Below are 26,774 nucleotides of genomic sequence, written 5' to 3'. Positions count from 1 at the left end.
GTGCACACTGGAGCATTAGGTTATCAAAATCCCAACTTGTTGGACGACCCTCCCCATAACGTTACAAAGGTTCCCCATTGGAGAGACATCCAGCGACCTTGCTGGCCAATGCTGGGTTTGGCAAGCACAAAGACAAGCAGAAGAAACTCTCGCCACATGCGGGCGGGCGTTATCTTGTTGATATGTAAGCCCAGGATGGCTTGCCATGAACGGTAACAGAACAGGGCGTAGAATATCGTCGATGAAACCGCTATGCTGTAAGGGTGCCGCAGATGACAACGAAAGAGGTTCTGCTATGAAAAGAAATGGCACCCCAGACCATCAGTCCTGACTGTCCAAGTGTAAGGCGGGCGACAGCTAGGATGGTATCCCACAGTTGTGCAGAGCGTCTCCAGGCGCAAGTTCGGCCTGGAATCTCATTGTCTGGAGTGGAATTATTTTCGTTGATGAGTCCCGCTTCTGACAAGCGAAGACGTGTCTGGCAACGACCCAGACAGCGGTGGGACACGAGCCTGAATGTCGGACAGAGTGTGGCCGGACAATTGGGAGTGAGAGTCTGGGGTGTCACTTAATTTCATAGCAGAACCACTTTGGTTGTCATCGGCGGCACCCTTTCAACACAGCTGTACGTCGACGATATTCTACACCACATTATGTTGCTTTTTGTGTGAAAGAATCCTGGGCTTACATTTTAAAAAATGCCCACTTGCACACGGCGGGAGTTCCAAATGTTTGTCTTCGTGCTTGCCGAACCCTACCTTAGCCAGCAAACGATTACTCTGAAACAACTGTGAAGTGCAAGGCAGAGGGTACTTCCCGTTACTAATTATTAGGGCTTTTTCCCGTTCCATTCATGATGGGGCACAGAAAGAACGACTGCATAACTTAAGCCTCTGTGCATACTGCAGTTAATCTAATCTTGTCCTCACGACCTCTACAGGAACGATACGTTGAGGTTCCAAGTCACATCATTTAAAGCTGGTTTTTGAAACTTCGTTTGCGGCTATGTTCAAGTGCCTGCTCACTGAATTTTCTCAGAATCTGTGTGAGATTCTCCAATACTTCAAACTTGCGCCCATTGGTGCTGCCCTTCTCTCTGTACCCTTGTGAGTCCTGTTTCGTAAAGGGCCCACAAACTTCAGCAATTTTCTAGGATGACTTGCGTCTACTTCTACATCTACGTTACTACTCTGCATTTCACAATTAACAGCTTGGCAGAGGATTCATCGAACCCCCTTCAAGCTACTTCTTTACCTTTCTACTTTCGAACAGCGTGCTCTGATTTCACTTACTTTCTTACAATGAACATTTCTCCTTAGGGAGGTGATCGCCAAGAAAATAATTTTTACATTATAAGAAGAAAGTTGGTGACTGAAATTTTATGACAAGATCCTGCTGCAATGAAAAACGCCTTTATTTTAATGAGTGCCACCTCAGTTCGAGTATCATGTCCGTGGCAATCTTTCCGCTATTTCGCGGTAATACAAAAGGAGCTGTCTTTCTTTGAACTTTTTCGATGTCCTCCGTTGATCATATCTCATACAGATCCCACATCATACAGCAGTACTTCAGAAGAGGGTGTACGAGCGTAGTGTAAGCAGGCTTTTCAGTAGACCTGTTGCACTTCGTAGGTGTTCTGCTATAAATTGCAATCTTTGGTTTGCTTTCCCCATAACATTATCCATGCGATCGTTCCATTTTAAGTTATTTGTAATTGTAATCCCAAAGTATGTAGTTGAACCTGCAGCTTTTACGTTTGTGAGATTAATCGTGTAACCGAAATTTAATTGATTCCTTTTAGTACTCTTGTGGCTGGCTTCGTGTTATTCATTATTTAGAATCAGTCGCCACTTGTGCTGTGTCAAAACGCACGGGTTACGTTCGCCCTTACTAGTGCTGAGCATCCTACCCGATAACTTAATAATAACGCCTGGTGGTTACTGTAAATATACGTATACGATGCATTAAGACAAAAAAATATGTTGTAGACGATCCGAGAGCGTCGACGCGACCTCAGCGATTCAGCAACTCGCCGTCGCTGGGTCCAGAGATGCTGCCCGAGTTACGCGCAGCAGCCGGCCGCTGTCGTGGAGAACCGACAGCAACAACGGATAATTAATCATTTGTCGAAGGTTGGCGTGGCGCTGCGTGTTTGACGTTTTAAATGGTTCTTATGGTGTGACATAAGGAGTTAGTTAGTTCCCATATAGACCTATCACCGACTAACAAGGGGAGGCCGCCAATTGTGAAATTCAGATTCGATTCATACTGCGCATAATAAAAGCTCATGGCCAGAGGTGTAATGTGGCAAAGCACCAAGATGCACTTCTCAGCCGTTGTCGAGAAAATCGACACTTAAAAGAAACCGTTGTGTTGAAATACTCTCTACGATTGATAATTCTCTACAGCGTCGTGGCGCAGCGGTAAACGCTCGGGTTCGTAATCCGAAGGTCGCCGGATAAATCTCGCGCCACGCAATTTTTTTTATTATTAGTTTTTTGTAATTCAAATAAATAAATAAATAAATATATATATATATATATATATATATATATATATATATATAAACAATTAATGAATTGCTTATGCATGTTGGTGAAGGCGGATCGCTCTCCAGTTGTACCGCCTCCATTTTTCCGTTTTTTTAACAGGGTGTACCAAAGCTCTCCCGTCCGCACTGATTTTCGACGATGTTATAAGCTGCGCTAGGGACCGCATCTACCTTCTTTCGAAGTTAGCAGGCAACTACGCTGTTATGCGGCGGCTCGTTTCGGCCCATTCAACATCTGTCCTTCAAGTGTAACGAGCGAGTAACGGAGTTTATATTTCATACCTGCCGCAGCAAATTTGTGTTCGTGGGGTCTCTATTCTAATTCGAACGCTTGACTTACACTATACTTATTCGTTTCGGAATACCGTTTCTACGTCTTCCGTTAACTATACGTGGTTAACATTATGAAGACAATTAATAACATTTGTGAAATACAACTTTGTTTACGGAAAACATAATGATGTTCGAAGTCGCCAGTTTTTCCACGACAAACGACTTTCAACAACTTATTATATGCAGAATTGTTGCAACTGATTGCCGGGAATTTTATATATATATATATATTTGAATTACAAAAAACAAATACTAAAAAAAGGGTTGCATGGCGCGAGATTCGTTCCGGCGACCTTCGGATTACGAACCCGAGCGCTTACCGCTGCGCCACGATGCTGTAGAAAATTATTAATCGTAGAGAATATTTCACGGCAACGGTTTCTTTTAACTGTCGATTTTTTCGACAACGGCTGAGAAGTGCATCTTGGTGCTTTGCCACATTACACCTCTGGCCATGAGCTTGTATTATGCGCACTATGAATCGAATCTGAATTTCACAATTGGCGGCCTCCCCTTGTAAGTGCATACATCGATGTGCGTCTAGGTCTGATAGTAGAGCGACCCACTGCGTGGTGTAGTGAGGCACCGCAGCTGGCGGTTAAGCCTTGGGAGAGGGGAAAGGAGTTTTGATTGGTGGTACCAGTACTTTAATTTGGGTACAGTTCGCGGAGGCAGCGTGATTGTTTAGTCTGTTAGGCCCCTGTTCATACACGTGGCTGTGGCGGTTGTTTCCTCCCAACGCTGAGCAACGAAATATACAGAGACTCTGTGGGATTTTCTGAATATTCGCTGGTGATACACTGGTTTTGGAGAATTTAGGTGCAAGAGCTATTGATTGTCATCTTGTGGACAGTCTCGGTAGTAGAGTTTGCTGTGGTAAATCCAGGCTGAGCCTGGTTAGAGAGAGAAGATGATTTGTAGGCGCTGAGTTTTTGGGAATCGGTGGAACTGACATCCTGTCCGTGTTGTACGATTGGTGGTCGCGGCTCGCCCAGAGGTAATTGGGTTGTTAGCCGTTTTGTTGAAATCGCTTGGTAGTTGTTGGTGAGTGTGTCGAGAAGGTAAAGCCTCGAACACACGTTCGTAGTTATTTACATACCACTATCTTACAGCGGACCGAGAATTGGCTCGGATAAATACGAACTGTTTCACTATATTGTGATAGAGTGCACCAGTAGTTGAGTGTATAAGCGACGAGGAAATAAAGGCACAATTTTACAAGCAGCACGTAGCTAAACAAAAACTTGATTAGTTTTCTTGGGTTAACAAAAATCTTACGTGTACTCAATAAGTATCTGGTGTGTGTATATATTTAACGAGAAAATCAAAGGGTGAAATTCAGTCGGGGAGTGGCATTTCATTTCACAGCAGGACCCCTTTGGTTGTCATCCTTACAGCACAGCGGCACGTCGACGATATTCTATGTCCCTTCATAGCAAGTCATCCTGGACTTACATTTTAGCAAGGTAATGCCCACTCGCACATGGCAAGAGTTTCTACTGTTTGTCTTCGTGCTTGCCAAATCCTACTTTGGTCCCAAATTGAGAATGGTTCAAATGGCTCTGAGCACTATGGGACTTAACTTCTGAGGTCATCAGTCCACTAGAACTTAGAACTACTTAAACCTAACTAACCTGAGGACATCACACACATCCATGCCCGAGGCAGGATTCGAACCTGCGACCGTAGCAGTCGCGCGATTCCAGACTGTAGCGCCTAGAACCGCTCGGCCACTCCGGCCGGCCAAATTGAGAACGTTTGGAGCATTATGGGAAGGGCCCTCCAGATATCTCGGGATTTTCACGATCTGAAGCGCCAATTGGACAGAATTTGGCACGACATCCTCAGGAGGACATCCAACAACTATACCAGTCAATGCCGAGCATAGGACCAGAGTTAGACTGACGCATTATTGAATACCACAATTTGTGAACCTCTTTCACATCTACCGATTTCGGGCCCATCACAATTTCCTTCGTGATGCGCTTTTGTTTTAAAGAGTAATTTCGGATCTTCCTTTTCTTTTGTGTTCAAACTAATTTTTTCACTTGTTCCATACCTCCATGTGTATTAACTTGAGAACTTTCTTCTCGAGTACACTAAATTCTATTTAATTGCATTTGGAGCCTTCAGGAAATAAGCTGCCTTAAGCAGAGGTGAGAGTTTTATTACTATCAAGTTTTTCAGCTATACTGGTAAGTTTATGAGACTACTAAACTTCGAGACACGAGTCACCGAAAGTGGAGGCATCGAAATAATTTCTGCTATCACCCTATCTCAAGAGTTTCCAATTTACTAGGTGATGTAGGATACGCAGAGCAAAAATACACTGATGCAAAAAAGGTCTGCATCACCAAAAAAAAAAAAAATTAATGTAGAGTAATAAAATTTATTGGTAGGTCTAGGTAAAATATTTGAGTGATTGACACTGCAAGATCATAGACTAATGTAAGTGCGAGATAAGCCATTTCAAACGTGAAATACTGGTACATTAATAACCTGTCTAAACGCCAATATTGAATGCAAGCATGCATGCACTGTGTCGTACAGGTGCCGGATGTCAGTTTGTGGCCTTTTGCACCTGGTCAGACAATGCATAGACGGTTAATGCTGTTTGTGGATGATGCTGGAGTTTTCGTTAGATGAGGCTCTATATGTGCTCGACTGGAGGCAGATCAGGAATTGAGGAGCCCAAGGCAACATGTCGACACTCTGTAGAGCATATTGTGATACAATAGCGGTATGTGGGCGAGCGTTATCCTGTTGGAAAACATCCCCTGGTATGCTGTTCGTGAATGGCAGAACAACAGGTTGAATCAACAGACTGACGTACAAATTTGCAGTTAGGGTGCGTGGGATAATGGCGAGAGTGCTGCCGCTGTCATACGAAATCGCAACTCGGGTCATAACTGCAGGTGTAGGTCCAGAGTAGCATGCAGACAGGTTGGCTGAAGCAGAACTGACTTTCATTGGAAAACACGACAGACCTCCAATCTTCAATAAAAACAATACCAATCGCCGTTGTATAGGTTTCTTTCTAGGCGACCAGTTTCGATGTTACACTACGTCCTCTTCAGGCCTAAACTGCCGCAATCCAGAAACCTTCGTGTTACAAATATAACAGCTTAGGGCTGAAGATGACGTATTGTAACGTCGAAACTGGTTCCCTAGAAAGAAACCTATACAACGGCGATTGGTGTTGTTTTTATTGAACATGAACAGCCGTAGTCCCATACTCCACCAGAAGATTGAGTTACATTCATTGACCTCCAATCTGTCCACCAATGAGCTTCAAATGTCTGTGGTTTGGGGTCAGTGGAATGCGCGCTACAAGGCGTCTGGCTTGGAGCTGTCCTTGAAGTAACCGATATCTATCCTCATCAACAAAACTCCCAACCTCAATCTTGAGGAATCGGCCAATATTGTCTTTAGTGAAGTATGTAACTGATTTGTAAATAATGGGTTATCACTAAATGTTGATAAGACCCAGTTTGTACATTTCCAAGTAAGGAAAAAAAATTGAGGATCAGTTTAGTATTACATTGAATGGTAGTGAGTTACTACAAGTTGAGTCAACCAAGTTTCTGGGTGTACACATTGACAACAGTCTAAAATAGTCTGAACATATTTTGCACCTCCACAAAAAACTCAGCTCAGCAACATTCGCTATTCATATTATTTCCACTGTATGTGACCGAGACACCACAAAAACTGCGTATTTTAGTTATTTCCACGCACTATTGCTGTATGGCATAGTTTTATGGGGTAATCAGCCACTATCCAAAAAAATATTCATTGCCCAAAAGAGAGTTATTAGGATGATGAGCGGAGTCCAGCCTAGACATTCTTGTAGGAACCTTTTCAGAAAATTAGGGATACTGACAACTGCATGCCAATATATTTACTCCCTGTTATGTTTCATTGGTAAAAATGGACAATCGTACAAAACCAATGATTCATACCATACCCACAATACCAGGAGGAAGATGGACCTCCATTATGAATCAAAAAACCTTACTATTGTACAAAAAGAAGTCCATTACATGAGCTGCAATGGTGTTCAATGCTCTCCCACCATCACTGAAAATTACGTATCCACGAGCTTCCCAAATTTAAAGAACAGCTCAAACAGTATTTATTAGATAATTCCTTCTGTTCGGTAGAAGAATATTTCAGTAGAGTTAACTGTAATTGATTTTTTCATTTACTAATTTGATGTGCTATTGTGCGTTACGATACTCACAATCACTGTTAACATTACTGTGTCTTTCATTTAGCTATTAAGATCTGTCATTTTTTAATGTAATTTTTTCTATACCTATTAATGTGTATTTTGTCTTATACCAGATATCCTCTTGCAAGAGGTACTTTTATGTATTCCTTTTGTATTATTTGTAATAATTCTGACACGTCCTACGTCCATGCGAATGCCTCGCAGTATTGGATTTATGGGATATAAATAAATAAATAAAATAAATAAATAAATAACAGTTCGATGCCAGCTGCTGGTCAGATTGCTGCTGCAGATGTAGTATGACGCTCCAGAGCCGTACGCTGAACACAATGATCTTCCCTCTCGGTAATGCCACGCGGGCGTCCGGGCGCACTCCGCCAGTGACCGTACATTCTCGTTGTTGTGTCCGACTTTATACACAACAGTAAGGAGGGGCGGACTACGGAGTGGTGTGGCAGATGTCACTGTAGGAAAGCTGGACATGAGCAGAAATGATTGGCAAACAAAAAATTAACACAGTAAACAGAATATTTACTTAACTTGTATTTCTCCAAGAACACATAGACTCATTACAACGCCGCAAGAAACGGAGGCCCGCTATCACAATGTCAACAAGGATGAAGCTGCCTAAAGAAAGCACGAGCGACGATGTTGTAGCAAAGAGGCTCCCAGTGGTAGTGGCCATCTCGCTATTGCCGGCCGTGCTATATCAGGGCGGCAGAGGGCGCTGGAGGTGTGGCTCGGTGGGTGTGCACCATTGGGTCCGACAGATCCCACATGACCGCTATAGGCGTCTGACGGAAACTTGCAATTCCGTTTCCAACTTCGAGACGCCCGTGGGGTGCTATCGATATCGAGACCACCACTGTCAGCAGTCATTTACAGTGGCCACATTCCTGCAAGCCTTTCTGCAACATCGCCGAAGCAACATCCAGCTTCTCATAACCCTGTTACACGACCTCGGCCAGACTCAATGAGGTGTTGATAATCGCATCTTTGTCACCTTAAAGGCGTTTTTGACTAACATCAACTCACCACGTCCAATCTCAAAGCCAACTAACGCTCACGATCTTTACGAACGTGTCTTCCAAGTAAACCTGACGTGCACCTTCATAGAGGGGCTACTAGCGCCGCTCTAATGCGACTGGAGCAAAATTGGAATAGTGATCATCTTTCAGGCGTAGAAACAGGCCTACCAAGTTTCGTTAATGTCATCACAACTCCTTCTGGTGTTGCGATTGATTTTTCCATCAGAGTATTTGCGTCGGATGATTTGGCCCTATAAGCTGCAATTCTTAGACATATCGTAGCACGGTCTATTGTAAGGATTATAGTTTCAGTGCGGTCTTGCTTAACTCTTGTCAAACCCCCATTTACTTATTCCGTTGCGCTTTGCGAAAGTCCTTGGAACTAGGAAACGTACGGGTGTTCAAAAAGTCTCTCCGCAGTGCCGTATGATCGTTCGCCTGCCTGGGTTACTTCCCTTCAAGTGGTCTCTCCCAACATTCCTCTGTTTCGTATATCTCAGCCAGCGTCAGTAGTATCGTTGGTGTGTGACGTTACGTGTTGACTTGAATGTTTAAGTTTAGTTCCATTGAAGAACGTGTGTTTTTAGTCGAACAAGTTTTAAAAGCTGGCGGTAAATACACAGTTTCAGTTCGTCAAACATTCAATTCAGTGGTCCCGGAGACAACACTCCCACGTCGCGGCACTGGGCGAGATTTGACTAACAAATTTCGAAGCACAGCTTCAGTGACAGATGCACGGAGAAGTGGTCGTCCTAGCGTTTTGTCTGAGGATAACCTACTCTACATTTCCGATAAAATGTCCATGAGTCCGAGCAAGTCAGTAACAAAACTCGCCCAGGAAATCGATGTTAGTGTCGGAACGGCCCGCACAGCTGTAAGGAAAAAATTAGAATTTTTCCCATACAAAGTGACAGTCGTGACGAAACTGAAAAATATTGATCATGGCAAGAGACTGCATTATTGTGAATAGTTAAAAAAATTCTTCAACAAAATGGAAGGGATATTCTTAATGAAACGTTTTTCACTAATGAGGCGTGGTTTCATTTATCCGGGTCAATGAACCCGCAAAATTCTCGTATGTGGAGTACTGCAAATCCATTGTGTATTCATGAGGAACCACTTCATTCTGTGGAAATAGCAGTTTGGATTGCAATTTCTAGACGTCGGATTATGGGTCCCATATTTTTCAACGAAACAATAAACGCACAACGATATTGCAGTGATGTTCTGTAACCAGTCATAGGAGAACTTGTGTTAAGTGAAATACTGAACGGTTATTTTCTACAAGAGGGTGCAACTGCGCATACAGCTCGCTTTTGAATGTCACTGCTTGCTGATGTTTTTGGTGATCGCATAATTTCACAGGGACTTTGGCCTCCACGATCGCCTGACCTAACACCACCTGACCTTTTCTTCTGGGGTGCAGCGAAAGCAACTGTCTATAAAAAGCGTCCAAAATCCATCAATGAACTGAAAACTGCAATACCCACTTTTAGTGCTTCTGTTACAGAAGAAACGTCACAGCTCGTGTTTGGAAACATGATTAGACGAATTGAATTCTGTATTCAACAAAGGGGGGACACTTTCAACATTTAATGTGAAAATTTGTAAGTAAAATTGAATACTCAATAAATTAATGACTTGTATTTCAGTGAGTTTCATTTCGGTATATTCACTGCAGCATACGGCACGCGCAGCTAACAATCATACGGCACTGCGGAGAGCCTTTTTGAACACCCGGTATAGTAAACTCAGCAACACTGCGTTTATTCACAAATGGGGCCGATTTTACACAAAGTAATAACATTTCGAGCGTAAAATCCGGGATCACAGTCCCTTATGAATTCACAGGTTAAAGCAGAAAACAGGCTTTCAGAATCACTGTCGCTCCTAGATTTCCTATCGCGCTCGAATACGAATTTGTTTCTCGTTACCGATGATAAGCACCAAACTAGTCTCTGCAGCCTCGGGAGTCAACAGCTGATGCAGAGGAAGTGTTTGGTTTCATTTAACGGATCTCGTGCCTCTATTCTGTGATCTGTTGTGACCGTGATTTTACCTCCTAAAAAAAAAAAAAAAAAAAAAAAAAAAAAAAAGAACTGGGATTTGACGTCCCATCAACAATAAGGAGATAGAGGTTAGTCACTGATACATCGTCCCATATCGTTCGTACGTACCTGCAGCAAAATCATAGAACGCATTCACGTACCTGGGACTAAATAATCTTTTCCATGTCAGTCACCATTGGTTCCGAAAGCATGGATCGTGCGAAATGAAACCCTTGTTCTTCCCAAGTGATTTACTCACTGCTATGAATAGAGAAAACCACGCGCATTCGATATTTCCAGACTCTGGGAAAACTTTCACCACAGTATATCAACGACTTCTATGTGAAGTACGAGAGTTCAATGAAAAGTAATGCCTCCACCTTCGTTAATTGGGTTCGGATGGGAATATTTTAATAAATCAAACGCAGAAATAATCCTTAGAATGTGATCTTTAATTACCAATATTCACTTTTCCACATAATCACCAGCCAATTGGATACATTTCTGCTAACGATGAACGAGTTTTCTGAAGCCATCACGGAAGAAGTCGACACTGTTTCCGCAACCACACAGTTCTCTCAACGTCTTCACCGGAAGCATAATGATGTCCCCGCAGATCGTCTTTCCCTATGTCATTCTCATAACGCGAGTGGAATACCTGGCAAATTTCAAGTCTGTGCGCTTTCATTTCAGGAGTCAGCATCTGGGGTACCCATCGTGCACAGACCTTCCGATAGCCAAGCAAAGCAATAACGTGACCCAGTTTCTCTCTGAGTGATACGATGATCGTCCTGAATCAAACTGTCAACATCTGCTTGTGAAACTCGGTGGTTGCTGTCACAGGACGTCCAGTTCTTTGTTTGTTACGCAGGTCAGATGTTCCCGCCTCAACATCTTTAAACTTACTCGCCCAATGGCCCACAGTACTCACATCAATACAATCGCCATAAATTGCTTTCATTCTCTGATGAATCTCCTTTGGGATGACACCTTCTAGTTTCAAGAATTCAATGACAGAGCTGTAGAGAAGGGGCTATGGAAGAAGCCAGTTCCTGCCGCATACCAATGCTGCCAACTATTGAAGAGTTACGAAGGTGGAGGCATTACTTTCAGTCAATATTTCTATCTACAGGGTAATTTGACAAAACGTTTACAAACTTACTTGGCACAATGGGCATACAACAAGAATCAGTAACCACATAGGAACTAAGGGTCACAAATGCCACGGGAGGGCGCTACGGTGACGAGACGGCGCTGTCATACAAACACGGGCAGAGCACCCGGGGACCGTCACCATTAATGCCGTGGAATCGTTGGGAACAGCATGGCTGGCTACACGAACCGCGAAACGGCTGAGATGCATTCGATGTATGGCGCGGCCAACTGCAATGGACGAAAAGCCGTAAAAGGTGCCGTGCCACACATTATTCGCCACCCTACATCGCCGACTGTGCGAAACCGGCTCGTTCCATGTGCACAAGTCGGATGCTCGTCGCCCAAGAACAGCACGGAGATTTGCGTTCTCGAAAGAGTGCAGCGTGCGCCGTCAACAAGTACGAGAGGTGTATCCTGCGACACTGATACCCCCAACCATCCGTCTAGCGCGTTGTACACGACGAAGGCCTTCATCCGTTTCGTTTCCATCCGAGGTACTAAAGCAAGCACATTCGATTTGCTCGGTAGTTTCTGCATGAATCCACTGCAGACGCAAAATCCCCATGACTGGCGATCTTTTACAGATGCTCGAAAAGAAGCGCGGACTTCAATGCGAGATGCTTATAACAGTTTCCACAACGAAACTTTGTCTAGAAGCCTGGCAGAAAATCCGAACAGATTCTAGTCGTATGTGAAGTATGTTAGCGGCAAGAAACAATCGATGCCTTCTGTACACGATAGCAATGGACATACTATCGAAGACAGTGCTGCCAAAGCAGAGTTACTAAACACAGCCTTCCGGAATGCCTTCACAAAAGAAGACGAAGTAAATGTTCCAAAATTCGAATCGAGAACAGTTGCCAACATCAGTAACGTATAAGTAAATATCTTCGGAGTAGTGAAGCAACTTAAATCACTCAATAAAAGCAAGTCTTCTGGTCCAGACTGTATACCAATTAGGTTCCTTTCGGAGTACGCTGATGCATTAGCTCCATACTTGACAATTATATACAACTGTTCGCTCTACGGAAGATCCGTACCCAAAGATTGGAAAGTTGCGCAGGTCACACCTTTATTCAAGAAAGGTGATAGGAGTAATTCATTAAATTACAGGCCCATACCATTAACGTCGATATGCAGCAGGAGTCTTGGAACATGTATTGTGTTCGCACATTATGAATTACCTCGAAGAGAACTGTCTATTGACACACATCAACATAGATTTAGAAAACATCTTTCTTGTAAAGCAAAGCTAGCTCTTTATTCGCATCAAGTGCTACTGAGAGGCATTGAATTTCCGGAAGGCTTTTGACACTGTACCACACAAGCGGCTCATAGTGAAATTGCGTGCTTATGGAATATCCTCTGTTATGTGGCTGGAGTTGTGACTTCCTGTCAGAGAGGTCACAGTTTGTAGTAACTGAAGGAAAGTCATCGAGTTAAACAGAAGTGGTTTCTCGCATTCCCCAGGGTAGTGTTGTAGGCCCTTTGCCGTTCCTTATCTATATAAACGATTTGGGAGACAATCTGAGCAGCTGTCTTCGGTTGTTTGCATATGACGCTGTCGTTCATCGACTAATAAAGTCATCAGAGGATCAAAACAAATTGTAACACAATTTAGAAAAGATGTCTTAATGGTGCGAAAATTGGCAGTTGACCGTAAGTAACGAAAAATGTGAGGTCATCCACATGAGTGCTAAAAGAAATTCGTTAAACTTCGGTTACACGATAAATCAGTCAAATATAAAGGCCATAAATTCAATTAAATATCTAGGAATTACAATTACGAACAACTTAAATTGAAGGAACACATAGAAAATGTTGTGGGGAAGGCTACCCAAAGACTGCGTTTTATTGGCAGTACACTTCGAAAATGTAACAGATCTACTAAGGAGACTGCCTACACTATGCTTGTCCGTTCCCTTTTACAATACTGCTGCGTGATGTGGGATCCTTACCAGGTAGGACTGACGGAGTACATCGAAAAAGTTCAAAGAAGGGCAGCACATTTTGTATTACGGCAAAATATGGGAGAGAGTGTCAGTGAAATGATACAGGATTTGGGCTCGACATCATTAAAAGAAAGGCTTTTTCGTTGCGACGGAATCTTCTCACGAAATTCCAATCACCAACTTTCCCCTCCGAATGCGAAAATATTTCATTGACACCGACCTACATAGGGAGAAACGATCACCACGATAAAATAAGGGAAATCAGAACTCGTACGGAAAGATATACATGTTCGTTCTTCCCGCGCGAGATTGGAATAATAGAGAATTGTGAAGGTGGTTCAATGAACCCTCTGCCAGGCACTTAAATGTGATTTGCAGAGTATCCATGTAGATGTAGATGTAGATGTAGATGTAGATAGATGCAGATCGGAGCTTGACAGCGAGTGTCCTCTTCACCGATAAGGCTGTGTTCTCATTAGACGGTGTGATGAACGTTCACAGCCTGCGTACGTAGATGGATGTGAACCCCACGTGGTACATGTTCGCATGCCTCAAAAGGCAAATTTACCTTTAAGGTGTTAAGGGGTGGGCTGGCATCGTCGGAAACTGTTTAATTTGACCGTACATTCTCCTAGACAGACTTGATGGTCGCACGTATCTTGTATTCCTGCGAGAGGTTCTGCCGGACATGTTGAATGACGATCCCATGCCTGTTCGTCGTCGCATTCGATTTCAGCATGACGGAACCCCCGCGCATTCCAGCAGACAAGTGATAGAACATCTCCTGGCAACCTTTCCCAACCGCTGGATTGGTCACGGTAGGCCACTGTGATCACCCGATCTGTCCCCAGTCAATTTTTTCCTGTGCGGTTGTCTGAAAACCCTTGTGTATGAAACACCTATTTCATCTCCGGAGGACCTAGTGGGCAGGATTGTTGCGGCAGCAGGATGTCTTCGAGATACATCAGCGACCTTTGAGAGGGTGCAGCGTCGATGTCATCTACATCTACATCTACATGACTACTCTGTAATTCACATTTAAGTGCTTGGCAGAGGGTTCATCGAACCACAATCATACTATATCTCTACCATTCCTCTCCCTAACAGCGCGCGGGAAAAACGAACACCTAAACCTTTCTTTTCGAGCTCTGATTTCTCTTATTTTATTTTGATGATCATTCCTACCTATGTAGGTTGGGCTCAACAAAATATTTTCGCATTCGGAAGAGAAAGTTGGTGACTGAAATTTCGTAAATAGATCTCACCGCGACGAAAAACGTCTTTCAAAATGGGTCAAATGGCTCTGAGCACTATGGGACTCAACTTCTGAGGTCATTAGTCCGCTAGAACTTAGAACTAGGTAAACCTAACTAACCTAAGGACATCACACACATCCATGCCCGAGGCAGGATTCTAACCTGCGACCGTAGCGGTCTCGCGGTTCCAGACTGCAGCGCCTAGAACCGCACGGCCAATTCAGCCGGCAAAAAAACGTCATTGCTTTAATGACTTCCATCCCAATTCGCGTATCATATCTGCCACACTCTCTCCCCTATTACGTGATAATACAAAACGAGCTGCCCTTGTCAGACGTGTCTCGATGCATCTCGACAAAACTTTTGAGTACCTCCTGCAGTCTGCGTCCATTTGTAGCATGTGACTACTAGCAACGCCAGTTAGTAACCCCAGATGGCCTTTGCGATCTCTGGCTCCCATGTGATTACTGATCCTTGACGTATACCCGATGTGCAATATCAATTTGTAAACATTTTTCGAATAGCGCTGTATGCAGGGCGATTTTTTCCACCAGGGATTAATCGATGAGAGGATATGGAACAAAAAGGTATAATGAACTTATGTCATGGTTTCCATGCTAGAGACCATTTATTCAATCATACTTTATTATAGAGAGTGTGATCTAATATGTGCTGTACGATGCAGTCACAGTTACAGTACGCATGGGTTCCTCCTAGAGTGTGGTGTTGTTCCTCATACGTCAGGCCCAGCGCCCTCTCCTGCCACAGTCATTGGTAATGCTATGTCCAATTCACTTCTCTTCCTGATTCATCTTGTAGTGAATGTGATACATCGTTGTACACAATGGTTCCGTATTCTGTCCAGAGTTTGCTGACAAGGTGGTTACTTATGGAAAGACAGATGGCAATGGGCGTCGGACAACAAGGTTGTATCAGTAGACCTATCCCCGCCAGTGACAAGTACAGCATTTAGTGTTTGCTACAGTGTTTCGCCGTTTGTCTGAGACAGGGTCGTTTCAGGAAGCAGGAAACCGTGACTGTTCTCACACCAGACTTGGAGGAAAATGTGATTAACTCTGTGAAAGGCGACCGCCTTATCAGTACCAGGCAGCTGGCCCACCAAAACAGTGCAAGCCAGACGAATGCGTGAAACATCCTACTTGACAATTAAGTAAATGTCGTGTGACTAGGGCCTCCCGTCGGGTAGACCGTTCACTGGGTGCAAGTCTTTCGATTTGACGCCACTTCGGCGACTTGCGCGTCGATGGGGATGAAATGATGATGATTAGGACAACACAACACCCAGTCCCTGCGAGGAGAAAATGTCCGACCCAGCCGGGAATCGAGTCCAGGCCCTTAGGTTTTACAGTCTGTCGCGCTGACCACTCAGCTACGGGGGGCGGACTCCTTGACAATTGTTACTACCCTTATCACTTACGTTGTGTGCAGGGCTTACTAGCGACAGACTTTCCACATTGGAAGCAGTTTTGTCACTGGTTTCTTCAACATGCAACCACGATTCTGGGATCTATGTCAGCCATCCTATTCACAGATGAGGCCACCTTTACGTGGAATGGTATCTTCAACTTTCATAAAAGTCATTTGTGGGAAGTTGATGAAACGACTTCAGCGTCTTCGTTGTCCCAAAAGTGCAAACGAACTTCCCCTTCTCCATGACAACGTCAAGCCTATCTCCCTCGTCCACCCTACAGCCGAGATACCGCACCTCCCGACTTACATCTCTTTGGCCGAATGAAACATGCACTCCGCGGGAAGCAATGTGTGGATGATGGGCAGGTTGCTGATGCAGCAAGACATCGGCTCCGACGTCGAGCAGTAGAGTGGTAGCATGCGGTGAGACGGGCCCTCCCAGTTAGATGGAGTAAGACCGTCACGTTGAATGGAGATTACACTACTGGCCATTAAAATTGCTACACCAAGAAGAAATGCAGATGATAAACGGGTATTCATTGGACAAATATATTATACTAGAACTGACAAGTGATTACATTTTCACGCAATTTGGGTGCATACATCCTGAGAAATCAGTACCCAGAACAACCACCTCTGGCCGTAATAACGGCCTTGATACGCCTGGGCATTGAGTGAAACAGAGCTTGGATGGCGTGTACAGGTACAGCTGCCCATGCAGCTTCAACACGATACAACAGTTCATCAAGAGTAGTGACTGGCGTATTGTGACGAGCCAGTTGCTCGGCCACCATTGACCAGACGTTTTCAGTTAGTGAGAGATCTCGAGAATGTGCTGGCCAGGACAGCAGTCGAACATTTTCTGTATCCAGGAAGGCCCGTACGGGACCTGCAACATGCGGTCGTGCATTATCCTGCTGAAATGTAGGGTTTCGCAGGGATCGAATGAAGGGTAGAGCCACGGGTCGTAACACATTTGAAATGTAACGTCCACTGTTCAAAGTGCCGTCAATGCGAACAGGAGGTGACCGAGTCGTGTAACCAATGGCACCCCATACCATCACGCCATCGATGACGAATACACGCTTCCAATGTGCGTTCACCGCGTTGTCACCAAACACGGATGTGACCATCATGATGCTGTAAACAGAACGTGGATTCATCCGAAAAAATGACGTTTTGCCATTCGTGCACTCAGGTTCGTCGTTGAGTACACCATCGCAGGCGCTCCTGTCTGTGATGCAGCGTCAACGCTGACCGCAGCCACGGTCTCCGAGCTGATAGTCCATGCTGCTGCAAACGTCGTCGAACTGTTCTTGCAGATGGTTCTTGTCTTGCAAACGTCCCCATCTGTTGACTCAGGGATCGAGACGTGGCTGCACGAACCGTTACAGCCATGTGGATAAAATGCCTGTCATCTCGACTGCTAGTGATACGAGGCCGTTGGGATCCAGCACGGTGTTCCGTATTACCCTCCTGAACCCACAGATTCCATATTCTGCTAACAGTCATTGGATGTCGACCAACGCGAGGAGCAATGTCGCGATACGATAAACCGCAATCGCGATAGGCTACAATCCGACCTTTATCGAAGTCGGAAACGTGATGATACGCATTTCTCCTCCTTACACGAGGCATCGCAAAAACGATTCACCATACAACGCCGGTCAACTGCTGTTTGTGTATGAGAAATCGGTTGGAAACTTTCCTCATGTCAACACGTTGTAGATGTCGCCAGCGTAGCCTACTTTGTGTGAATGCTCTGAAAAGCTAATCATTTGCATATCGCAGCATCTTCTTCCAGTCGGTTAAACTTCGCGTCTGTAGCACGTCATCCTCGTGGTGTAGCAATTTTAATGGCCAGTAGTGTATGTTGAAAATCAGGGTTTTGTAGTCAAAACAGAATAATAGCCGGCCAGTGTGGCCGCGCGGTTCTAGGCCATTCAGTCTGGGACCGCGTGACCGCTCACGGTCGCAGGTTCGAATCCTGCCTCGGGCATGGATGTGTGTGATGTCCTTAGGTTAGTTAGGTTTAAGTAGCTCTAAGTTCTAGGGGACTGATGACCTTAGAAGTTAAGTGCCATAGTGCTCAGAGCCATTTGAACCATTTGAAGTGAGAATAATATTATGTGTTGGAATCCTGAATATAAGCAACCTGTCCTCAGAAAAAGGAATGTCTCGCAATACTTATTTAACGCTCCCCGTGGTCTGCACACCCCATACTTGAATATTGTTAGACTGTGTGGGACTAAAATCTGGACTGGCCCGCATCCGCCAACATACGTCTGTGCGGTGGCTCTTGACTCGGAGACAGTGGTTTCGAATCATATGGTGGAAGGAACCCTCATCGTCAGTGTCTAACCGGCAAGGGCAGGAGAGTTGGTGGCGTAACGTTCCTGATCATCAGTCTTTGCTCCAGTGGCCTGGATTAAATTCCAAACCTCTCAGCAGTTTCTCAAGGAGTGGGGACATATGACATTTGATACGCCCGCTAAACCTGCTGGGCAGAACAAGTGATTAGGATTGTGAAAAGAGCTAAATAAGGTTGGGCTGAGCTTCACCTTAAAATTGTAATTTATTGTAATTTAATAACACATTTACAACCAAAACGGCACCTAGCCGAACTTTTACGAGTTTCAAAGTGCAATTCTTTCACGGCTGAAGGCCTCCAAACAAGAAATCTTAAAATCAACCAAATAAATTTCAAGTAAACTAAGACATGCAGTTAAAATTACAAATGAAATAATTAGAATATGAATATATCACAGCTAGGCCGAAAGACTCAAGGCAAGGGTGGATAGACAAACCTAAACAAGATGCAATGCAAGGCCCACAATAAAATTTTCAAGATTTTAAAATAAATTACCATAACCTTTCAAAGGCAGAAGACCGCAATGTTTATGCTTGAAAGGTAATTTTAAGAATAAGGTTCCAAGGTTGAAGGCCCACAATTAATTTTCCAAAATTAAAAAAATATAACTATAAGCCATAAGTTTTAAGTAGCTGAAACCGCACTAAATGAAAAGACAACACAACGGCAATAACCTTTCAGCAAATATCCACTTGCCGGAATTCAAACTTACTTACACAAAACACAGTAAAACCAAGAATTTTTTTAATCATTGGCTGTTTATAAACAGACAATTAAACACTGGTGAGAAAGACAGTAAAGACAACAGCACTCAGAAGCTTCCAGGGGGTCGGTCTGCTCTCGTTCACTTAGGTGAGACAGGTGGTGAGCCCAACTACACTTGATCCGTCGGAACCCAATCAAGGGACAGCCACGGACCGACCGACAAACGACTTGCTTGCTACCAATCGTGTTGGACAAGGACAACCGGTGGGGAAAGGACACTGCCTGAAATTACGTTAGTGGCCAGGACAGGTAACCGGAACGCTACAAGGCAGAAAATTCCGCTGGTGCACTTGAATTGTAGTCAGCAATACAAACCCCCGGTGTTGCTCTCAGGAGAACCTCCCCAACAGCGAATTATCGAAACGAACCACACAACACGAATGGACGTCGCTTGGGTACTTGAAACCACTACTCAACTTTAATGTCCTGGGTCGGTGAGCTACGAAGCTCGTAGCGATCGGACAGCTCCACACACGCTCCGACACTGCGCAGGGACCACCAGTGGACCCGACCAACTACACCGCGCGGAGGTAACTTCCTTGGTCCGCAGCAACCGACCGACTGCCCTCAGAATGCCGACAACATTTAAAATATTCGTCAGTGGAAATAACGCCAACTACACACACAACCTGACACACACTTGCACGAAGACCTGAACGATACCCAACAGGAACTAAGGACACACGAAGACAAATCGGGAGTCGATGCACATCGATACGCGCTGCTAGCGCCGGTCACGGTCAGGCAAAGCAGCAAATCAGTGACAGTAGTGATTTAAATTACCGTAGTGAGGTGGAAGTACGTTAAAAAGAGGGTGTAGAATACATGATGGCGGGAACACGAGCCACGCACGGCTCAACATTACGGTGATCTTCCTGTCGGTCAGGGAGTCATCATAGAGCGTGGCCCGCGGGAAACATCTTCAATTGGCCACTCTTCAAGGTGTAGAGGTGCTGGTTCTATCCACCGCATCTAATTTGGCTCACAGAGTATGACTTTCGGTTCAGTATGGAACGCCGTCCAGCGCAAGTGCGTACCGAGGCAGTGCTGGAGTTCTGCCGTGTGCAGAGCGTTGCGATTGTGTAACTCTCAATGAGCCGTTGACGGGGCCGGCATTTCCGTGTTCCAGGCAGAAGGACATTATCGAGACGGATAAGACAACGGCGTGGTACGAGTTCTGTAACGAATGTGAAGCATAAGAGACCTGAAATGGCACTCGGAACGCTGGAAAATATCCGACGAGCTAGTGTCGCTCTGCAACGAAGCCCACAGTGATTTGTTCGTCGTCATGCCAGAATATGACAAATACCTCGCACGAAGGAGGGTGAATAATACACACTGGAATTATTGTTTTAGGCGCCTTTTTGTAAAAGGAGAGCCGCACGACATCTGCTCATTGTTGCTTTCGTTTCAAATCAAATGGCTCTGAGCACTATGTGACTTAACTCCTGCGGTCATCACTCCCCTAGAACTACTTAAACCTAACTAACCTAAGGACATCACACACATCCATGCCCGAGGCAGGATTCGAACCTGCAACCGTAGCAGCAGCGCGGTTCCGGACTGAAGCGCCTAAAACCACTCGGCCACAGCGACCGGCTGGTTTCGTTTCCTGTGAGGGTTCTCCGCAGCTAGAAAGTGGTCGTACCGCTTCTTTAGTCAGAATCCTAATGTCAGAGCAAGAGATACCGTCATCTGTTGCGCAACGCATTATTTTCAAGATTCTCACAACAGAGACCGTAAAATCGTCCAAAATTTTGAAAAGGCATGGTGCACAATACGGAGACAACACCCTGAGAAACACTCGAGTGTACACAAGGCACAAAAAGTTTTCACGAGAACGAGAAACACTTGGGACGCAGTTCACCAACGTGACCCGAGGACCAGCCTTACTGAGGAGAATATTCGCTTACCAATCGAGCAATCACGTCATCAACACAGATTTTCTGTGAACGTTTGGGCAGGCATTGTTGGTGATGTCTCGATTGGGCCCCATGTTCTTCCACCTACGCTCAATGGAGCACGTTATCATGATTTCATACGGGATACTCTACCTGTGCTGCTAGAACATGTGCCTTTACAAGTACGACACAACATGTGGTTCATGCACGATGGAGCTCCTGCACATTTCAGTCGAAGTGTTCGTACGCTTCTCAACAACAGATTCGGTGACCGATGGATTGGTAGAGGCGGACCAATTCAGTGGCCTCCACGCTCTCCTGACCTCAACCCTCTTGACTGTCATTTATGGGGGCATTTGAAAGCTCTTGTCTACGCAACCCCGGTATCAAATGTAGAGACTCATCGTGCTCGTATTGTGGACGGCTGTGATACAATACGCCATTCTCCAGGGCTACATCAGCGCATCAGGGATTCCATGCGACGGAGGGTGGATGCATGTATCCTTGCTAACGGAGGACATTTTGAACATTTCCTGTAACAAAGTGAAGTCACGCTGGTACGTGCTATTGCTGTGTGTTTCCATTCCATGATTAATGTGATTTGAAGAGAAGTAATGAAATGAGCTCTAGCATGGAAATTAAGCGTTTCCGGACACATGTCCACATAACATATTTTCTTTCTTTGTGTGTGAGGAATGTTTGGCCGTATCTTTTTGCAACACCCTGTAGACAAGTCCTCAAGGTCTCGTAGTGAACAGTCTGACGGGTCCTCCTTTCCTTACTACGACCAGTACAAGTGCAGCGCTATTGCGGTAGGCCTACTCACTCTTGGTGAGCCGCAGTTGGCAGGGTTTGCCCTCAAATATGGACAACGGCACCACGTTGGGTCCGCAGCGGTCCCCCATCACAGCAGGCAGCAGCAGACACAGGGCGGACAGCGCTACACACGTCGCCAACATGCTGCGGGAACACACACACGCAACACGCCGTGAGTAGCTAGTCGCTAGGGTAGCTGCTTCGTTAGCAAGTAGCTTAGCTAGTCGGTTCTCTCATAATTGGATTTCGGGTCGTGCCCAGCCAGACAATCACAGGAGATACGAGGGCTATCCACAAAGTACATTACGTTTTCGTTTCTGTCCGTTAGGGGCGGGGCTAGCGCGGCCATCTTGGTGTCATGGCATTCCGCCGCTCAATCGGCATCCTGTCGTGCTAGTGAGAGTTTCGTGCTGTACTCCGTTGAGTTACTGTGACAGTTTGAAATGTCAGCGTTAATTGAAAATGCCGCGACGTGTGAAGTGCGTGCTGTAATAAGGTTTCTGACTGCAAAAAACAGTATACCGATAGAAATCTATCGGCAGCTTTGTGAAGTGTATGGGGACAACATAATCACTGAAGGTGAAGTGCGTCAATGGGTCATAAAATTTTAAAATGGCCGAACTAACGTTCACGACGAAGAGCGAAGTGGAAGACCCAACATAGTGACTGCCGAACTTGTCGAAAAAGTCGATGCCGCGGTCCGTGAAAACCGTAATTTCACAATAACGGAACTCACAATAACGGAACTCTCTATGAGTTTTCCACAAATTTCACGAAGTTTTTTGCACGAAATCATTACCGAAAAGCTTGGTTACCACAAGTTTTGTGCAAGATGGATACCAAAAATCTTGACAGAGATTCACAAAAATCAGCGAATGGCTGCAGCGTTAACGTTTTTGGACGCTTACGAGAAAGATGGCGACTCATTACTCGATCGCATCGTTACTGGTGACGAAACATGGGTTAAGCATGTGAACTGCGAGACAAAATTGCAGTCAATGCAGTGGGGGCACACAAATTCCCCCCAAAAACGCAAGAAATGCATGCAGACAGTGTCGGCAAGGAAGGTGATGGCGACTGTCTTTTGGGACAGAAAAGGTGTGATTTTTGAGGATTTCCTGGAAAGAGGCACTACAATAAACTCTCAAAGGTATGGCCAAACTCTGCACAACCTCAGAAGAGCAATACAAAACAAGCGCAGGGGAAAGTTGGGCTCAAAGATCTTGCTGATTCACGACAACGCCCGGGCCCACACGGCAAATGCCACTCGTGAAGTTTCGAATCTTTCAAGTGGGAGTTGTTTCCTCATCCGCCGTACGGTCCCGACCTGACACCGAGCGACTTCCACTTATTCCCAGCAATGAAGAAGTGGTTGGCTATGAAGCGTTTTGATGACAACGCACAGCTTCAAGAAGAGGTAACCACGTGGTTGAAGGCGCAGGCGGCTGAATTTCCAAGCTCGTCCATCGCTACGATAAGTGCCTTAATTTAAATGGCAACTATGTAGAAAAGTAGTATTTAACTGTGGCTTTCATCTGTATATAATACAAAATTTTTCCAATACTTTATTTATTTTTAATTCCAAAACGTAATGTACTTTGTGGATAGCCCTCGTATTATATTACAAGTGGTTTTGTCAATTCATGGTAGACATTATGAAGTCGTATCCTGATACGACGTAACGCAGGATTAACAGAGGACTGATCCGACATAAAACAAGATTTACAACTAGAGTATACGAAAACGAGACTAAAATGGAAAACAAGAGATACACTGGTGGTATACTATAAAATTCGTCCTGTGGAACATAGTAAGAACCGGTGAAACTTCCCCATTGTATGCAAAGAATGACAGTGCTGGAAAAACTCTTACGTTATTTGATTTTCACACAGCTGAGCAAAACAGAACGTACTCAGACAGATCTCTCTTTACTTAGTCTGATCATCACTAAACTGATACAAAATATTTATAGCGCAACGCGATCTGACTTTCAATAATCCCTACAAAAGAACGGCCCTGACTAACAATAACCTATACCTTTCATGAATCACTTACCTCACAAAAATCTTCGTTACTCGGACTACTGCAATACAGCGAGCGCCAAAACTGCCAAATAAATAAAAGATTTTACCTACTGAAGGCACCAACTACCGATAGGCATAATTAGCGGATTTTGATAGAGAACAAACAATGTATTTACCTTAATAGTGTTCAATAGTCATAATATATATGTATCAGTTCATGACATCCAGTCTTACAAATTTCCTTTTTCTGCTATGTGAGTAGGCTGTTTAGGTTTTTATGTTGATAACGCCACGTAGAGCTCTGTATGAAAATCACTGACTGTGCTGTGTGCAGTCTGTGGCTGGTTGGACTCATTGTTGGAATATTCGCTTGTGTAGTGTTGGGCAGTTGGATGTGAACAGCGCGTAGCGTTGGGCAGTTGGAGGTGAGCCGCCAGCAGTGGAGGATGTTGAGAGAGAGATGCCAGAGTTTTGAGAGGTTACTATGAACGGACGATCTGGACGTGTGTCCATCAGAAAAAGGAAATTTGTAAGACTGGATGTCATGAACTGATACATATACATTATGACTTTCGAACACTATTAAGGTAAATACACTGTTTGTTTTCTATCAAAATCTTTCACTTGCTAAGTATGCCTATCAGCAGTTAGTGCCTTCCGTAGTTAGAATCTTTTATTTAGCTGGCAGTTTTGGCGCTCGCTGTATTGCAGTAGTTCGAGTAACGAAGATTTTTGTGAGGTAAGTGATTCATGAAAGATATAGGTTATTGTTAGTCAGGGCCATTCTTTTGTAGGGACTATTGAAAGTCAGATTGCGTTGCGCTATAAATATTGTGTCAGTTTAGTGATGTACAGACTAAGTAAAGAGAGAACTGAGTACGTTCAGTTTTGCTCAGCTGTGTGAAAATCAAATAACGTAAGAGTTTTTTCCAGCACTGTCATTCTTTACATACAAATGGGAAGCGTCACTGGTAAATCTCCGTTTGTACACATTTGGGATATCCCCAGTTCAGTTCACATTAACGTCTATACAAGCTGTTTCCATAAAAGCGTACAAAAATTTAACGGGACATCCTATGCTCCAATGAACAATTTGAGGTAGAGAACCTGGGGTCGGAGAAGCCAGCTTAAGAAGATAATAGGAATAAAATCACGTTACTGTGTACAATTTTTATTTACATTAGTTACAGTTAAATACAAATACCATCACTGACACAATGAACGTACAACTTGTTCTGTACGTTTGCTGAAACTGACGACCATCAACCTCAATGCAAGCATGATGTTGGCGAACGAGATCTGACGCACCGTGACAAATATCCCTTCTGTATTTCGAATCATATCACAGGCAACTACAATTCTGGCAAATAATTCCATCTCCGTATCCACTGGGGTCTCACACGCAAGTGGGTTTAGATATCGACATAAGAAATAATCAAGGGGATTCAGGTCAGGTGACCTCTCAGGCCATGGAAGAGGACCTCCCCTTGCATTCCAGCGACCAGGAAATACACCACTGAGATGGTTGCGGACATCCAAACTGAAGTGAGGCGCGCACCATCGAGTTGCATCCACATCGTCTCACGAACAGCCAAGAGTACGTTCTCGAACAACTCAGGTAGAACTCTTTGCACGATCGAGCACCTGTTCATAACGCACGGCGTGTGGCGGTGTAATAAGTAACGTCCCTGTAATGGACTGGCGTGCACGGAGTCCTGACCTGAATCCTATGGAACACCTTTTGGATGTTTTCGAACGCCGACTTCGTGCTAGGCCTCACCGACCGATACCTCTTCTCAGTACAGCACTCCGTGAAGAATGGGCTGCCATTCCCCAAGAAACCTCGCAGCACCTGACTGAACGTATGCCTGCGAGAGTGGAAGCTGTCGTCAAGGCTAAAGCCATCGGCATACGGACCGTGCTTTCGAACGTTAACGTCGAGCGTGCCAAGTTCAACGTGCTGCTGAACGCTCAGGAACGATGCGACTTGTGCATACGGTACATGGGCCCCAACGTGGTATACTCGATCGCAATGCACCCCAGCGGCAGTTGAGGGATGTTTCTAGCTCGTAAATCACACCGTTTACTCGACGGGCGAGCGTAAAATTCCCACGTTATCTCTATTAAAACGCACATTTCCTCCATCGTCCACGAAAAGGAAAGTACCATGTTCAATCAATAAGGACACAGGCTTATAAAAGTTCCATTACAAACAGTGCGGTACAAATTTGGAATACTTATCTGCATAAGATAAACATTATTTCATCATTCTCACATTTTAGTAAAACCCCAAAGTCAGTCTTACTTGATCACTGTTCCTGCCCAGTAGTAGAATCTTTATAACAAGTGAATTACGAAGCGTAAAAGAAAAAGGAGCAAAATATCTTTATACAAATAGCGCAAGCGGTCCTTTAAATTAAGCCAATCGAACAAAGTCACCCCTCAAAAAGAGGTGAACTTATATTTACATAATATCAAATATTATAGTATATACTTATATTAAACCAATAATAAAGTACATAGTGCTCAGAGCCATTTGAATAATAAAGTATCAGAACCTAATAAAACCGCCAATGTTAGGAAAAAAAAATTGTCATTGCCAAGACGCGAACCACCGCCCCTACAAACATTCCAGAAGGGACAGTGACGCTGCTCACTACGCTAAACCAACATCAGACCCTGACCAACTAATCACATTGTTTTACTATTGCTGGAAACTTTAATCGTGGCTATGTTCCTAATTGAAATTTAGTTATAACAAATTGTACCAAGAACAATGCGTTTTGGTTGGATCTTCAGTGTGTGGCTGCCTTCAAATAGCCTACTCTCATAATACGCAAGTTACAATAATTCTTTTGCCACGAATATGATGTTTCTCATTATTTTATTGGAACGAATCACACAGTTAA

General features: G+C 44.5%; 1 protein-coding gene across 1 annotated transcript in view; it reads right to left on the bottom strand.

The window, feature by feature from the left end:
* The window catches only part of LOC124717048 (peroxidase-like), a 117,137-nt gene that overhangs the window by 83,319 nt on the left and 7,044 nt on the right, over positions 1-26,774 (bottom strand). The window contains exon 2 of the mRNA XM_047243722.1: positions 21,852-21,985. Coding sequence (XP_047099678.1) covers positions 21,852-21,984 — 133 coding nt within the window. The 5' untranslated portion in view covers position 21,985. The remainder of the gene's footprint in view (positions 1-21,851; positions 21,986-26,774) is intronic.

This window comes from Schistocerca piceifrons, chromosome 9 (assembly GCF_021461385.2).
Source record: "Schistocerca piceifrons isolate TAMUIC-IGC-003096 chromosome 9, iqSchPice1.1, whole genome shotgun sequence".
Taxonomy (NCBI): domain Eukaryota; kingdom Metazoa; phylum Arthropoda; class Insecta; order Orthoptera; family Acrididae; genus Schistocerca; species Schistocerca piceifrons.
This window is presented reverse-complemented; position numbering and strand designations above follow the sequence as displayed.